This window comes from Hydra vulgaris, chromosome 06 (genome assembly GCF_038396675.1).
Source record: "Hydra vulgaris chromosome 06, alternate assembly HydraT2T_AEP".
NCBI lineage: Eukaryota > Metazoa > Cnidaria > Hydrozoa > Anthoathecata > Hydridae > Hydra > Hydra vulgaris.
In genome coordinates this window covers 44,251,611-44,270,356 of record NC_088925.1, presented here as the reverse complement: position 1 = coordinate 44,270,356, position 18,746 = coordinate 44,251,611, and the positions used below count along the sequence as shown (strand labels likewise).

The 18,746-nt window shown below is 28.2% G+C and overlaps 2 protein-coding genes across 2 annotated transcripts; one reads left to right on the top strand and one right to left on the bottom strand.

Annotated features, from left to right (window-relative positions):
- Positions 1-5,081: 5,081 nt before the first annotated feature.
- On the bottom strand, positions 5,082-5,939 carry LOC136081418 (uncharacterized). The gene is made up of 3 exons (XM_065798731.1): positions 5,934-5,939; positions 5,454-5,882; positions 5,082-5,366 (listed from the first exon to the last, which is right to left on the bottom strand). The coding sequence occupies exons 1-3, from the start codon at positions 5,937-5,939 to the stop codon at positions 5,082-5,084; spliced, it is 720 nt and encodes a 239-aa protein (XP_065654803.1).
- A 9,130-nt stretch (positions 5,940-15,069) lies between these two features.
- On the top strand, positions 15,070-16,963 carry LOC136081417 (uncharacterized). Its single transcript, XM_065798730.1, has 3 exons — positions 15,070-15,077; positions 15,290-16,610; positions 16,688-16,963. Exons 1-3 carry the CDS (start codon positions 15,070-15,072, stop codon positions 16,961-16,963), a joined length of 1,605 nt encoding a protein of 534 aa, XP_065654802.1.
- The last annotated feature ends 1,783 nt before the right edge of the window (positions 16,964-18,746 follow it).

Sequence of the window (18,746 nt, the reverse complement as noted above, 5' to 3'; positions counted from 1 at the left end):
TTATTGCTTTCAAACGAAAGAGATCTTTAAAAACGGGTAAAGATATGTCATTTTTCCACATATACATAAAGCACAAAACATTAAAAACATTAAGCTCATAAATATTGAGAACTTTCATTTCAATGAAAAGTGGTTTGGAATGAGTATATCGATCCACATAGTTTATTATTATGTGGAAAAATGACATATCTTTACCCGTTTTTAAAGATCTCTTTTGTTTGAAACCAATAAATAAATATACACCTAGAAACAATAATTTTAAACCTGAACCCTTTTGTCGAATATATATATATATATATATATATATATATATATATATATATATATATATATATATATATATATATATATATACATATATATATATATACATATATATATATTATATATATATATATATATATATATATATATATATATATATATATATATATATATATATATATATATATATACAATATGTATATTGGCATTATATATTACACATGCTACAGTATGTTTATTTTAACCTTGTTTGTCTAAAGATTTTAATATTTATATTGCAACGAAGTTTTTAATGTGTAATCTTTACGTAGTATTTTTTGCAAAAAAAATTTTACTAAATAATTTACTAAAATCATGCGGGCTTTACATGTTGTTGTTAAAGGAGCTCAATGAAAAGATAGTGGTGACACCTGTCATCCGTATCTTCTTTGATCCCCTGTCTGATTTTTTATATATTCTTTGTGTAACGTAAAATTTTCATTGTAATTTTATTATTTATTTTTATATGAACAGCGAGAAATATATTATACTAACCTAACTTAAAATATCAGTAAATACCACATACACATAAGTATAATAAATAATTATTCATTGTACATATTTAATAATAATAATAATTATTATTAAATATGTAGAATTATTGTAAAAAATAATTATTTATTATTATTTATCAGATTATAATCTGACTAAATACAATGTCTATAACATAAGTCTAATATCAATATAGTAAAACGCTAAAAATCATGGAATGTAGAAGTAAAAAATGTTGGAGCTGTTACAACCAATTGAACCGAAGTATCGAACTTCTAGGCACTGTAAAAAATGTTGGTCTATCGTATATTTAACCTTCGGAAACCTATACCAATATATTTACTTCATTGCACAAATTGCCTTTTTCCTCGTTTTCATTTTGTTTATATCCAATTCAATCAGAAAAGTTTTTTTGTGCAGACTGTTCGCTCGTTATATTATTTAAACAATTTTTTCTTTTCATTAAAAAATAAAATTGATAATTATGAAAAAATATAAAAGCGGATGAGAGAAAGCGAATTTTAAGAAAGAAGCAGAGAAACTTAACAAAAACGTTGTAGAAGTAACTAAAAAGTATAGTTAAAAGTTAAAGGTGTGGAGATATTAAATAACTCAGCAGTAAGTATAAATCATGAACAAGAACTTTAAGATGAACCAGTTCTAGTAGAAGGTCTAGTAGAAAAGATTAAAGTAGAATTACTTCTGTTTTGAAGGAATCGCTATAATATTTCCAGGTGATACCTTTAAATGACGTTGTTCGAATGCATTGTTTTTTCAATAGCAACTGAATGGGGAGAAGGTTGAGCGTAATTGGCTTTGCTTTTTTCTAAAAACTGGTAAGATAATCTGTCTCGATTGTAAACTATTCGCAAAAGCCGAAGAAACGTCACTGTTAGCAACATCCAACTCTTATTTACATCCAACTCTTTGCATTGTTTAACCCCTATTGAACCAAATAGCTCAGCTAAATCATGTGCTTATTCCTTTTCAAATTCTGGTACTTTATCTCTTGATTAACAACTACTGTTCCCCAAGTTGATAGATGACCAACTGACTCCAAGAAAAAAGTCCTTAAACAGAGGTTATCTATATTGGAAAATGAGGTTGCCACAAAAATGCTAAAGCATAAAGAGGATTTAAAAATTTTGAGAGAAAAAGTACAATCAAAACCATATAGGTTTAATCAAACTAGTCAGACTATTGCTCGAAAAGAAATAACAATTTATCAGCTGCGTGAGAAGTTAAATAAAAATTGTTCTGACTTAAAGTTAAAGCAACTTCAAAATGCTAATCTTTATTTGAAAAAGCAACTAGCGTCAGCCCAGAACCAGTTATCATCTCTAAAATCAATACTACAAAAGCAATTTGTTGAAAAAATGCAGAGATTCAAGTCCTGCAGAATGATATATCAATATTACAGAAGAAATCGCAATCTATACAGCAAGTAGAACAAAACTCAAGACATTCCAAAATTTACTCATCAAGTATTAGGGCTCAAATATATGGCATGCTTATGTGTCATGTTTCTTCTCACAGTGTGCCACTGCTACTCCATAAAATTGGAGAACACACAGGATATCGTTTCAGTGATATTCCACACCGCAAAACTGTGGAGCTGATGCATAAATTAGGTTTTATTTCAGACCTACAGACTACTAAGATAGCATTGTCAACAAAAGATCTAATTTAAGTAAAATGCTTTGGTGGCGAAATACCCATGTTTGCTCATGAAATTTCTGGTTAAATACTATTCTGTAATAAGGCCCTTAGGATTTTTTGAAGCCCCTAATTACTAATTGAAAAAAAAATCACAACTGTTGCGCAGTGGTAGTGCACTTGCTTCAGAAACAAAGAATCCGTGGTTCAAACCACACCTCTGGGCAAGTTTTACAACAACGGTTAGAAAGGAGGCGTGAACTACCAATTAAATGCTCATCCGCGGTGCTCTGTGATAAGACCGTAAGGACTTCTTGGGGCACCTAAATAAAATTAAAGAAATTAAAGAAAAAAATAAACTGTAAACTGAACAAAAAAATCCTCCTAACATATATACCACCGACACCCCTAATACACCACACTTTTGTTGCTCTCTTTAAGAATCAAGACTATAGTTCTCTCTAAGACTATTGCTCTCTTTAAAACTTTTTTTATGCTGGTTTAAAAGCATTTGCATTTGGTATGTATTTGACAGAAAAAAAAAGTTTTATATTTCATGTCTAAATGCTTACAAAACGAAGAGGGTAGGTAAATCATCTCCCAGCTATCCTATATAAAATTTTAGTATGTCTTTTATATAGAATCATCCAATTTTTATAGAATCATCCAATTTTTATAGAATCATCCAATTTTTATAGAATCATCCAATTTTTATAGAATCATCCAATTTTTATAGAATCATCCAATTTTTATAAAATTTTCACCATTGTAATACTAATTAGAAGCTCTTTCTAAAGATATATAATATCTTAGTATTTAAACATTTTGAAATTTTTACACACATACCTAAATAACCGATCGTTCTTCCGCTCCTCAAGTTGTTGTTATTGTATTGTATCTACCGCTCCTCGAGTTGTTGTTATTGTATTGTTGTTATTGTATTTTTTTAATTTTTATTTTTTTTTTTATATTATGTATTTTTTTTTTGTAATTTTTGTTTTTTTGTATTTCTCTCTCAATTTGTTTAATTATTATTTAATATCTGATGGTCAGTTATAACAAATCGTTTTTAACCGATTTTAATACGAGAGTGGATTTCTTTATGAGTTTCCCCCTCGGCACGATCTCCATGCTAGTCGTAAAAGGCAAGAGATAATCTCTAGTTATAATAGAACGAACAAGTTTAGCTACATGCCTTTTTCTTCTATATTTAAGTTAGTCCAGTTTTAATTTAGTAAGAAGATGGGCTGAATGAGCATCTCAATTTGCTCCGCAAACAATTCGTGAAGCAATTTTTTGAACTGTCTAGTTTCTTTAACTGTGATGGCGATGCAGATACAAGAATTGCACTTGAATACTCGAGCTCAGATCTTACTATTGATATATAAGCCAACCTTAGAAGATTCCGAGTTAGGTACTGACTAGCTCTCGAAAGAACTTCCAAGATGACATTTTTTTTTTTATTATTTATATGAGGACCAAGGTTTAAATGCCAGTCGAGGGTTACTCCTAACAAATAAACTGTTTTGGCTAGATTGATTATACAACCGTCTACTCCTATCAAATGTGAGATGGTAAACTTTAAAAAAAAGCACATGCGCAAACGCAAAAAATTTATTTTATCACAAACATGGTTTAAGCCTGGTACAAGATCAGCAAAGTCGGCCGATCGTAAAACAAGTATGGCCAACCATTGGTTGATGACGGTCATCACTGGAGTTGTGCCGGTCATCAACCAATGAATCCCATGCATGAAAAGTTTACAGGGTAAGTGCATCAATATTTTCAAATCTTCAAAATAAAAAGAAGATGTCTTGATAGGGTGGGCCACTTGTTAAAATAAGGAAAATGACTATATGTCATTTTCCTTATTATAACAAGTGGCCCATTTTTACCCCCATTAAATATGACAATTTAAAGGGGAAAACTAAAAAAACATTTTTTTTTTTGTATATATTTTTTTGATTAACTCACTATTTTATTAGATCGAATTAATAAAAAAAATCATATTTGGTTGAAAAAGTCAAAAAAATGATCACATAAAATGAGTTTTTGTGAATTATGTTTTTAGGAAAATTAGGCAGTTTTTTTTACTTTTAGACAGGGAACGTAGTTATTTAATGGTTTTACCTGTTTTTAAAATAAAGAGAGTTCAATTTTGCGAAGAATTTAATGAGGGTTGCAAAGAAGTTAATGAGGGTTGCGAAGAATTTAATAAGGGTTGCGAAGAACTTAATGAGGGTTGCCAATATCCAAAAATGTATTGTTTTGATAAAAACAATTAAAATACGAGTAGCATAAAAAGGGCGTTCCAAGCCAAAATATTTTCAACCATATCCATATTCTCATATCATATTTCAACTATATCCCTAACTATAAACTCAAATCATATTTCAACTATAAACATATCTATATTCTCATAAGTCATTTCAACTGAGCCAGAATAGTATATCAACCATAATATATTAATATATTATGGTTACAAACTCTTTTACAAACTCTCTTACAAACTCTGAACTATTTTTTGTAACTTTAAATCAATTTTTCAAACCATAATTTTTAACTGAAATCTCATTGAGGTCCGAAGCATAAATGAAATCTAGCTCAAGCGTAATAGTAAATTACTCCTGTTAAATCAGACTTATTAATTCTTTTTTATCAACCCATGAGTTGAACGAATCAGGATACCCATACCACTTTACTAATGATTTGTTTTTAAGTTTGCGAATAACTTTTTCAATCCTAAATATGCTTTGATCAGTTTTTTGCATTTCTTGTTCATAAAAAGTACCTTGTATTTCTTCACCATTATCGTTAGTTATTTTATACGTTGGTGGATCTGTGAATTGAACTTGTGACACTGTAAAAACTTCTTCAGTCCATCTCGGTGTGTATCCTTTTTCAAACGTTCCTTTCTTTTTAGTTATCCTAACTCTATCACCAATTGAAAACTTTGGTCTTACAGACTCTGATCGTACATTTCCATTTAGATTGAATCAAACAATATTTTCATTCTTTTTATCGCTAGCTTGAACTGGTGTCATTTTAATTGAAGTATGCTTTGTATTGTTGTATTTATTTACCATTTCATCAAAAACTTCGATATATTTTCTAGTAGAATTAGCTGAAAAGTACTTAAACATTTTATCTTTCATTGTTCTATTCCAACGTTCAACTACACAACTTTTTTCTTGATTTTCAGTTGAGTATAACTCAACACCTAGCGCTTTAACATGCTTATTATAAAATTCTAAGCCTTTATCTACCCATATTTTTTGACACTTTCTTTCTTGGAAATTCGAAGAATTTTTAGGTCTTTCAGACCCATAAGAGTTAAATCCTTCAGATCCACGTAAATTCGAAGAATTTTTAAAGATTTTATTTAAAGCATTAGCAACATCAACTCCAGTTTTACTTTTTAATGAAACAATCTATCCATACTTTGAAAAAACATAAGTATTTAAATAATAAGTATTTTATACCATCATTGAATTTGGAAAAAGATTTCATGTCAACTAAATCAGCAGCCCATATTTCATCAATTCTATTTACAATCACTTTTCTTTTTCTGAAATTTTTTACAACTGGTTTATGAAGTTCGTTTGCAAGTTCGTCAGTCCATTTTAAGTTTTTTTCTTTGATCGATCGTAGTTTTTTTGAGTAGTTTCAACACCTAATTCATATGGGTCTAAAAGACCTAACCCAAACTTTGCTTTAGATGATATAATAGGTTTTATAATACCTCGTTCATTTCTTTCACGTATTGTTGGATTTTTTATAGAATCCATTTCTTCGATTATAATTTTATCAGCTAAATTTCTTTTTGCGGTATCATCGAAGTATTTATAAGCAAGATCGTGATGGTAAGCTGCATTATCAACTCTATCTATAGGTTTACTCCATTCTTTATATGCGTCAGTAGAAGTTAATCGTTCATCTAAATTAGTGCCAGGACCTGCAAAGTTCATTCCAGGTAAATGCATTTCACCTGGAAACTTCGACCATGGTAGTTTTATTTTAGGTGTTGCTGAATTAAACGAACTCACTAAATCTCCTCCTTTTTTGATGATACAAATTGAGTTTTTAATTTTCCACTAATAGCGCAAGTTCCACGTTGCATATTTCTATTGTTTTTATTCATAACATTTTGCAAGTTTAGTGTATTTGTTTTGTTTCTACATTTAACGCAGTACATTTTTATATGTGAAAAATTAAAATCTTGTATATAAAAATGGACATTGAACGTTTGTCATTGAATGAAAATGAAAATAAGCGAAATAATAGTAAAATGTTACCAAAAAGTATAAGAGGAATTATTGTTGGAAACCTGTTGGAAATCTTGTTAATATTAAATCCTGAGGATCTTGATATTAACAAGAATAATTTGATGATATTTGATGATTTGCAATTAACAAAGGAAAATAAATGTGAGAAATATTACACAAGAGGAAGACATAGTAATGTAGATGTTTCTATCTTGCACAGAATTATTTTAGGTTACCTAGGCAAACTATACGAGAAAGTTCAAATTTCATATGTTTATTTCCTCAAGATTCAAAGAGTTTAAATCACATTTATTATGATCATGTTTCAAGTGATAAGACAAAAGATGAGTTTAAAAGTTTTTGTAATAAAGCTTGGTCAGAGCCTCATGGATTTGTTGTTATAGATTGATCTTGGAAATGGAAAATATAGAAGTGGATTAGATAATTTTTATTTTCCATCTAAAGTTTAAAATTTTTTTGTATATAAAAAAATGTATATAATATTGAATGATAAAAGTAGTCATATAAAAGAGAAGTTTGCTCCTATTATACAACTAAGTGAAGATAAAGATTATGAAATGGCATTAGTTGATCTTGATACATTCTACAGCTTTCCAAATGTTGATTCTTCAAATAAAAATTTTAGATATAGTTCAGATAATGGAGCAATTTGGATAGATATAAACATTCTAGAAGGTAGTTATGAGATTGATGATATAAATAAGTATATTGTGGAAAAAATTACTAAAAATAGTAAAACTATTAATGGAGTTGAAACTAGTATTATATTTTCAGCAGATAATAATACATTGAAGACAACTTTAAATATTGAAGCTGGTTATAAAGTTGATTTTACACCTATAAAGTCAATTAGATCTATTCTTGGTTTTAACAGTCAAGTATATTCAACAGGATCTCATGAATCAGATAATATAGTAAACATTTTAAGTATTAATAGTATAAGTGTAACAAATGATATAATACCTTCAACCTATGTAAATGGAACAACAGAAAACGTTATATATTCATTTTTCCCAAATGTTGGTCCTGGATATAAAGTTATTCAAGAGCCATTAAACTTAATTTACTTACCAATAACACTAAAAACAATTTCAAAGATGGAGACTAAATTGGTTGATCAAGATGGAAATCTGATAAATTTACGAGGAGAAAAATTAGCTATTAGATTTCATATAAAAGAAAAAAAAAATCTATTTTTTTTATAATGCATTATAAAAAACAAAACAAAATGAGTAAATATACTAATATTAAAGTAAATCTTTCACAAAACCAAATAGAAAAAATTAAAAATGCAGTTGAATGTGGTATTAGAGCTAGTATTAAATTATCGCATTCAGATTTAAATGGTGAGCATGTATTAGCTGTAACAACAACACAATTGAATAGAATTAGAAAAGCATATAAAAAAGGTACTGGTGTATCAATTATTTTAAGTAAAACACAACTAGTACACAATTCTAAAATAGAGGGTGGATTTATTGGTGCACTTTTACCGTTTCTTGGTACTTTAGCATCAAGAGTTATACCATCACTTGCAACAGGACTGCTTTCAGGAGTAGGCTCAGCAGCTGGATCAGCTTTGATTAATAAAATTGCTGGAAATGGTATTGTGTACATGAAAAAAAATGGACAAGGAGTTAAATTAACATATGCAGGATCTGGTTTATATTTGAAACCATGGAGTAAAGGAAGTTCTGTAGGTGATGGTCTGTACTTACGTGCTGGAAATGGTTATACTCCCACAGGTTCAGGTTTACTATTAGGACCAAATTCTCCATTTGCTAATATTCCATTTTTGAATATGATTTTGTAAAAACTCAATATAAAATTTATATATAACAAAATGTCAATTAGCATGCCAGTGAATAAATTTATAAACAAATATAAAAAACCCGAACTATTTCCTATAGTTTTAAACCACATAAAAATTTACAGCATCTTGCAATATTAATAAATGGAAGATATGATGTATTTGCGCAACAAGACATTAATATAAAATTTTTATCACAACAAAATGTTGTTTTAAAGTTTGGCTTATTTGTAAGAAAAGGCATGAATACATTAGTTTCATTAAAACATGAACTTAGATTAAAAATATTAAGTTTACAAGATTGTGAAATAGCAGAGTCTGTTGATGATATTATAGTAACAATTGTAAATAATTCTTATTCTGATGTGTTAATAAAAAAAGGAGATTGTTTTTGTTCTGTTAATCTATTGTGTTAATTTTTTTTTTTATTATTAAAAATGGAATACAATAAAATGTACAATAACATTTATTCAACTCTTCCTAATGCACCTGAAGAAAAATCTATTAAAAACCAAGATCAATCATATCGGTTACAAAAAATTGGCGAGATTCAAAAAGAAATAGAGCGTGAGAGAGAAAAGAGAATAACGCTAAGTAAAAAAATATCATAGAGCTGTAAAAATAATTTCTGCAATTGATAATGCATTACTAGCAAGCACTGTGGCACTTGGAACTATTGGAATTGGTTTTTTTATCAACAATCATTGCAGCACCAGTAGTTATTACATGTGAAGGTGCAGCATTAGGAGCAGGTGTGTTATCAATAATAGGCGGACAAATTAATAAAAGAATGAATTTAAAAGCAGAAAAGCATGAAAAGATTAAAGTGCTTGCTGATTCAAAACTAAATACAATAAGCAATTATATTTCTAAAGTTTTATTAGATGGCCATATAGATGACAAGGAATTTGAGTTAATACTTGGTGAACTTGAAAAATTTCAGACAATGATGGAGCAAATTAGAATAAAAGTTAAAAATAAAATTAATGAACAAATAAAGTTGTCACTAATCGACCAAGGGAGAGAAGAAGCTATTAAAGTAATTCAAAGTAGGTTTAATAAAAAAATAGTCACTTAACATTTTATTGACAAATAATAAGATATGCAACATTTATATCCGTTCTTTTTAGAATGTAGTAAACGTGAAAGAGATTTGAATAAAAAAAATTTTTTGGAACTTTTTGGATTTGGAAAAGGAGGTTTTATTGTTGGTTCAGGAAGTCACGCTATATTTATCACTGATTATGGAAACTTTCAGATACCATCAACTTATAGTGATGATAAGAGAAATAAACTTTATAAACTTATCTGGAATAAAGATAGTGATTTTTATTGTGTAGAAAGAGACATTAAAGAATCACTTAAACAATGGAATAATGTTAAAAAACAGGATAAATTAAGAATTATAGATAAATATGTACTTCAATTAGAGTGTGATTTCAAAGAAAAAAAACTAATAAAAAGTATTTTATCAATGGCACTTATATTAAAATATTATATTAGAAACAAATGATATCATTTATAAAGACTTTGAGATTAAAAATATTTGTGGAACGTTTAATATTGATTATTTAAATAGTTTGCTAAAACGTAAAATGTGAAAAGATTGGAGATTCTAATTTGCAGATAGGCTTGTCAAAATTGTACAAGCCATTAACTGATTGTCAATCTGGAATAAAGTAGGATATATCTAAATTGCAAGATCAAGCTAATCAATTTGCACTTAACAAGTGCATATCCTGAAATACTTACTTATGGATCTAAAGAAATAATGCCTTCTGATGAGAAAAAATTTTTAAAGTTGGGAAAAATTGCAACAGACTACCTTAGGATGTATACTTATAGTGAAAAGTCTACAGACACTACATTTGGAATACATTCTAAAGAGGGTAAATTTTGTATAGGAAAAGTTCCAATATTATTTAATAATGATGATATAGATACAAATGGAATAAAATACATTGGTACTCCTGGTCTTTGGGAATCACTAACAAAGTCTAATCCTAATAAGGAAATATATAATATAGATGATCTTCACAATTATCGAGATATAATAATACAAACAGATGCAATTACTACTGATTCAGGAAAAACAAAGTCATCTTGGAGTTAAAAATACAAAGAAATAATAGCCCCCATTTTGAGAGATATAAAGACAACTAGAAAGCTTGAATCAAAGGGAACAGGAGTAGGACCAATAATTCTCCCTAGCAATCCTATTGCACTACTTGATAGCCTTGAATTATGTATAGCTGCATGGAAAGCAAGTCATACTGGATCAAGAAATGAAGATGTTGCAATTTGTGATGAATTGTTAAAACAAGGTGTTATGAATAGTGATCAGTATAAAGCAATAGAAAATAATCTAGCAATATGATAATATGAGTAAAAAAAATTAAAAAAAATTGCGTATATAAAAATGCCATTTGTTAAAAATAAGAGATATGTTAAGAAGCAAGTTGTTGGAGGAAGTGGTATTTTTGACAGTTTAATAAATTTATTTAAACGAGCAGCATCATCAAATGTAACAAGAGTGTCATCAGCTATGTTGAAGAGGTTAGCTGCTAGCAATTTAGGAAAAACTGCATTAACTGCTGCTAAATCAGATGGGAAAGAAATTAACATTGAGCAACAAAATTTGTTCACAATTCCATCTGAGGCTTATCTCTATTTTGAAGGAAGACTTCTTAAACTTGATGGGACAGCTTATGTTAATGCACATGTAGTGTCACTCACAAATAATGGTATTATGCACTTATTTAGTCAAATATCATATCAGTTACCAAACCAAGAAATAGAGTCAGTTTATTATCCAGATCAAGCAACAACAATGTTAGGAATGCTTAAATACCCAAATGACTTATTAGCACAAGGAATAAATCATATATTATTAGCAATATAATTAGCACAAGGATTAAATCAATTGTGGTACAAAGGTTCTTCAACAACAACAGTTGGTAACACAGGGTTTACATTAGGACAAACATTTATAATTCAGAAACCCACTACAAAGGGAACATTTTCATTTTGTATACCTTTAAGACATATTTTTGGATTCTGCGATGATTACAACAAAGTTATTTACGGATTTAAACATACACTAACTCTTGTTAGAAAAAGTGATACAGAAGCAATTTTTAGAAACGCTCTTGCAGTTGCAGGAAAAGTTAATCTTGATAAAATATCATTGATTTAGAGAAAGTTAATCTTTATAAAAGTATTGAATCAAAAGTGACACTTCCAGTAACTTTTCGCGCAAGGCAGTGTGATACTATAACTGTTCCACAATTTACAACGTTTTCTTGAAGACTTAGCGCAAAGACATCTTCAGAAAAACCAACATCATTGTTGGATTCCAAACAAATAAGGATGGAAATCAAGAAGTTAATTCTTCAATATTTGATCATTGCGATTTGAAAAATATGTACATTATGCTTAATCAAGAAAGATATCCAGCTGTTGACTATAACTTATCATTTCCAAATCATCAATTTTCAAGAGCCTATAGAGATGCATCTGTATTTAGTGAAAAATTTTATGGAATGAACGATTTATTAACACAAAGCAACCTAACTCCTTCAGGCTATAAAGATTTATACCCACTTATGGTTTTTGATGTTAGTAGACAATCAGAAAAATTAAAATCATCAGTAGTAGATGTACAAATTAAAGAAACATTTAATGCAGCTGTTCCAGCAGATACTGAAGCATTTGCTGTTGAAATATCGGATAAGTTTTTACACTTTCAATTAGACGGAAATAAGTTGAACGTTGTTTATTAACTTTTTTTTTGAATTAATTTAAAAAATTTTTTATCTTTATATAATAAAAATGTATTATACAAGAGAAACTTGCAGAAGTTGTTAAAAGAAAATAACATTTCACAAACATCTAAAAATTATGTTACATTGTTAATGATTGCTGTAAGATAATGGGTTGATAGATAAAGAATCAATCATGTCAAAAGCAACAGAAGCAACTGATGAGAAAAGATCAGTTGGAAGACCTAGAATACATCCAGTAAAAGAATTAAATGAGAAAAAGTCAGTTGGAAGACCTAGAATACATCCAGTAAAAAAAGTAAATGAGAAAAAGTCAGTTGGAAGACCTAGAATACATCCAGTAAAAGAAGTAAATTAGAAAAAGTCAGTTGGAAGACCTAGAATACATCCAGTAAAAGAAGAGAAAAAAGAAATAGATCCAAAATATGAAAGATTAAAAACAATTAAGAAAAAACCAGTCACGATTAAATTAACAAACATGGAAACAGGAGAAGAAACAGTATATAAATCCTTATATAGTGCTATGCGAGGAACTGGTCATGGATATAGATATCTTGAAATGCGTGATGGGAAGATTGATAATGGATTTAAGATTGAAATATTAAATTCTGAAAAACTAAAAAAAAAAATCTTGATATATAAAAATGGGATCTAATAATTTATTTGAAAATCCAAATGCAATTGAAATATCAAAAAATAATTTAGATAAAATAAATTGGTATCAGTTATCTAGAAATCCAAATGTGATTGAAATATTAAATGATAATTTAGATAAAGTAAATTGGTCATTGTTATCTGAAAATCTAAATGCGATTGAATTATTAAAAAATAATTTGGATAAAGTATATTGGCATCATTTATCTGCAAATCCTAATGCGGTTGAATTGTTAAAAAATGATTTAGATAATGTAGATTGGACAGAGTTATCTGCGAATCCTAATGCGATTGAATTGTTAAAAAATAATTTAGATAAGGTAGATTGGTATTATATATCTGCAAATCCAAATGCTATTGAACTAATAAAAGATAATTTAGATAAAGTAAGTTGGATTAATTTATCTGAAAATCCTAATGCTATTGAAATATTATAAAACAATTTAGATAAAGTAAGTTGGTCAATATTATCTGCAAATCCAAATGCTATTGAACTTATAAAAGATAATTTAGATAAAAATGGATATAGAGTATCTACTAAATTAGGCTGTTTCAGATATAATATTTTCAGAAATTTTTAACCCTGAACCTTTTATATATAGAACATTGACAATTACAAAAGAGCAGTAGATTGCAAAATATCGAAATATTACTTATTAATTCTTATGGAGGATGGGGATGCATTTAAATTTCATATGAAACTTTACATATGAAATATTGAAAAGAAAAAATATTTTGAAAAATCATTTAAAGAAAATGAAAATTAAAAAAATATATCTTGCTATATAAAAATCGAAAATAAAACGGTAAAAGAATTAAAACAAATCGCTAAAGAGCGAAAAATTGAATATTATTATAGAATGAGAAAAGATGATCTCATAAGAGCGTTATCGCACACAAAGATGCAATCAGTCGAACATATGGGTACGTAATATCTACTTGATGAGCCTGCTCCAGATATATCATCAATAATTTTATCTCCGTCACCTTTTCAACAAGTTACACAAATTAGAAATAAATGAAAAGATTAGTTCTCTTGCAGATTAGATTGTATCATATGTTCCAGAACCAATTAAAAAGGTTGTGAATAAAAAAGTTGATGAATTAAAATCTACAGTTTTAAATTTGTATCAAAAATTTGGAATTAGAAATCCGATAGAATTTAAATGATCACAATCAGCTGTTAAAAATGTAACTAATCAGTTTTCAGTTAAAGGAATAAAAGGATATGATGCTATATCTTTCATGAATGCTGCTAAAAAAAAGTGCTGTTAAATTACTAAACGAAAATAGAAATTCAAAGGTTTATATAGTTCTCTATTGTGAAATGGAGCGTACTGATATTAAAACAGGAGAAACTATTATCACATCTACTCCATTTAGAACGAATAATCAAGTTGTATTAGAAACAACAGATTTAGACGAGTTTTATGAAATATCAAAGCAGAAAATTTTAGAATCATTATCATTATATCAACAAGCAGGATCAGGTTGGAGATTTGTTTCTGTTGAAAAGATGGATATAAATATTATTGAGTATAATCCTATTAAAGCTAAATCATACATTCCACTTGATAAAAATTTAGCAAATAAAAATGCGATAATTAATATAAAAAATGAAGACAATCAATATTTTAAGTGGTGTATTGCAAGAGCATTTATTAAAAAAGATAATCACCCTGAAAGAGTTGATAAAGAGGTTAAGGATAAAGCAGAAAAAATAAACTGGGAAAAAATAGATTTTCCAGTATCATGAAATCAAATCACACAATTTGAGAAGAACAATCAAAATATCAGTGTCAATGTATATGGTTATAAAAATTCAGAAGTTCATATTTTGCACGTATCAAAGAATAATGATCGCAAACATTTAATAGATTTACTATTAATCTCAAATGGTGAAACTAATTCTTATGGATCCGAAGGATCTAATCATTACTGTTTAATAAAAAATTTAAGCAGATTACTTTCATCACAAACATCTAATAAACATTGCAAAAAACACTAATGTAGAAATTATTTGTTAGGATTTAATTCAGAAGAATCTTTATCTAATCATAAAATCACAAATTGTATTGTGAAATACATGACTCAGTACGAATCGAACTTCCACAACTAAATTCAACAATGCAATTTACTAATCACAATAAATCAATGAGAGTTCCATTTGTAGTATATGCTGACTTTGAAAGTTTTATCAGACAAATTAACACTTGTGAACCAAATACGAATGAATCTTATATTAAACAATATCAGAAACATATTCCAAGTTCATTTTGTCATTATATTAAATGTTTTGATTAAAGTTTTTATCAAAGCAGTCCAGTCACATTTACTGCAAGTAGTGAAACAGATGATGTTACACAAATTTTTGTTGATAGTTTACAAAAAGATATCATAAAAATTTGTGATATCATTAAATTTCCAAAAAAGATGATATTTACTCCTAAAAACAAGCATGATTTTAATGCAGCAATATCATGTCACATTTGTGGAAAAGATCTTGGAAAAAATAAAGTACATGACCATTGTCATATTACTGGAAAATATAGAGGTGCTGCTCATCAAAATTGTAATTTAAATAATAAAATTCCAAAATTCTTTCCAGTACTATTTCACAATTTATCTGGTTATGATTCTCACTTATTTATAAAGAAATTATCAGGAGGAAAATTGAGTTGTATACCAAACAATGAAGAAAAGTATATTAGCTTTTCTAGAGAAATTAAAGTCGATGAGTATATTAAAGAGGGTAAGAAATTTGAAGTTAAACGTGAACTTCGTTTCTTAGATAGTTATAGATTTATGCCTTCTAGTTTAGAAGCTTTATCAAAGAATTTATCAAAAGACCAGTGTAAAAATATCGGAAAATTATATTCAATGAAAAAATTCGAAGAATTTTTCATGGATTCGAAGAATCTGAAAAAATTAGATTTGTTACTAAGAAAAGGTGTATACCCATATGATTGGGTTGATTCTATTAATACATTTAATGAGACACAATTATCACCAAAAGAATCATTCTTTTCAAAATTAAACGATGAAGATATAAGTGATAATGATTACTCACATGCACAAATTGTATGGAATAAGTTTAATTGCAAAACATTTAGAGATTATCATGACTTGTACAATGTTTCAGATGTGCTTTTACCAGCTGACGTCTTTGAAAATTTTAGAAATGTTTGTATGAATTGTTATAAATTAGATCCTGCTTGGTATTATACATCACCAGGATTAGCTAGGGATGCAGCATTGAAAAAAACAAAAATAAAATTAGAATTGCTAAATGATTGCGATATGATACTAATGATAAAGAAAGGTATAAGAGGTGGAATTAGTATGATATCAAATAGGTTAGTAACTTCTAATAATAAGTACATGGGTGATGAGTATGATCAAAGCAAACCATCAAGATTCATCCAATATTTAGATGCTAATAATTTATATGGATGGGCAATGAGTAAACCACTTCCAACACATGGTTTTAAATGGGTGGTCGAAAATGAAATAGAAAACTGGAAATCAATTCCATGTATACTAGAGGTAGATTTAGATTACCCTGAATATCTACATGATAAACATAACGATTATCCTCTCGCACCTGAAAGATTAAATATTGATAAAGTTGAAAAATTAGTCCCAAACTTGAATAATAAGAAAAATTATATAGTACATTATGAAAATCTAAAACTATATGAAAGATTAAGATTAAAGATTACAAAATTCATAGAGGCATAAAGTTTGAAGAAAGAGCATGGCTAAATGAATACATTGAACTAAATACAAACCTTAGAACTAAAGCAACGAATGATTTTGAAAAAGACTTTTTTAAACTCATGAACAATTCAGTATTTGGAAAAACAATGGAGAATGTTGAAAACAGAGTTAATATTAGATTAGTAACAGACAGAAATGAAGCTATTAAACTAGCATCAAAACCGAACTTTGAAAGTAGAACAATATTGATAAAAACTTAATAGCAATACATATGAAAAGAACAAAATTAAAATATGCTAAACCAGTTTTCTTAGGAATGTGTATATTAGATTTGAGCAAAACTCTAATGCATGAATTTCATTATGATTACATAAATAAAAAATATGCCGATCGAGCAAAACTATTATTCACAGATACAGATTGTTTAGCATACGAAATTAAAACAGAAGACTTTTATTCCGATATTTCTAAAGATATTAAAAGCAAATTTGATGCAAGTGAGTTTAACCCAAAGCACCCAGCAATTAATAATGTTGATTTTAAAGTTTGTCTTAATAAGAAAGTAATAGGAATGTTTAAAGCTGAGACTGGAGGAGCACAAATTGAAGAATTTGTTGGACTCAAAGTTGTATTCTTACAAAGTACACGGAAAAGATAACAAAAATGTAAAGTAAAATTGAGTAAAGAAAATTGTTGTTAAAAAGTATATAACACATGAAGATTAAAAAGATTGTTTATTAAATAAAAGAGATCATATTAGGAAAATGAATGTAATAAGATCATATTCACATGAAATTTACACAGAAGAGGTCATTAAAATAGCATTAAGCGCAGAAGACGATAAAAGAGTTATTTTAGAAGATGGAATACACACATTACCATATGGACACTACAAACTAAAAGTAAATAACTAATAAGTCAAATAGGTCAAAGAGCCCAAAGGTCAATTAGGCAAAGAGGTCAATAACGAGCCCAAATAGGTCAAAGAGCCCAAAAATATAAATATCTATAAATAAAAATGGAAAATAACAATTATAAACTTATCAATGTTAAAGGAATAATTTTACTTAATGAACCTTTAACAAATTTTCAATTGTTAGAAGCAGCAAAAAAACTAAAAATTAAAAATTTTAAAGGTGTATTTGTAAGAGATCAACTACCCAAAAATACAAAAAGAAAAGAATGTGGAATATTAGATACAGGAGATTCAAGTACACAGGGATTTCACTGGATTTGCTGGTATAAAGACGTCGATAAAAAACTTAGTTTTGACTCTTATGAACTACCACCTCCAGTTGAAATTGTTAATTATTTAAAAAGACCTGTTTATTATAATAGTGAAAGAGCTCAATTTGGAAATACCTTATTCTGTGGACAGTTGTGTTTATATGTTTTAAAAAACTAGATGAGGGACATGATTTTCAGAATATTATTAATAATCTATGGCAATTTTTTAAAAAATTTATAGTGGTTTTTTAAAAAATATATATAGTTGAAAAATTTTTTTTATATATATAAAAAGCCTGTTGATAAATTCGGGCGTACAACAACTAATTCAGCTACAAGTCGAGTGGTTTCAAATGGATTAACAGCATCTCAAGCTAACAGTTTGTTTATTAGAAGAGATGGGCAAAATAATGAAACTAGTGATATTGACATGGATGCAAACAAATTAATGAATGTAGCAGAACCTACAAATCCAAATGATGCTGCTACAAAGTATTATGTTGACACAATAATACTAATCCTAGCAGTTTAGAAATAGCACCAAATTCAAGTTTAACATGCGTGGGAGTAAAATCCCAGACTCTTGAAGCTGATACAGGTACTGCCCAGTAGGCACGGAACATAAAAAAGACGTCTTTTAAACGTCTTTTAAACGTATCGAACGTCTTTTGTACGTTTTCGACGTCTTTTGAACGTTCAAAAGACGTCTTTTTTTGGTTCGGTGCCCATTGAGTGATGGAACAGCAATTTTTATTCAAAATAGTGGTCCTGGTATTTTCAGAAAACTATGGTTGACATTTAAAGGAACAAATCCTA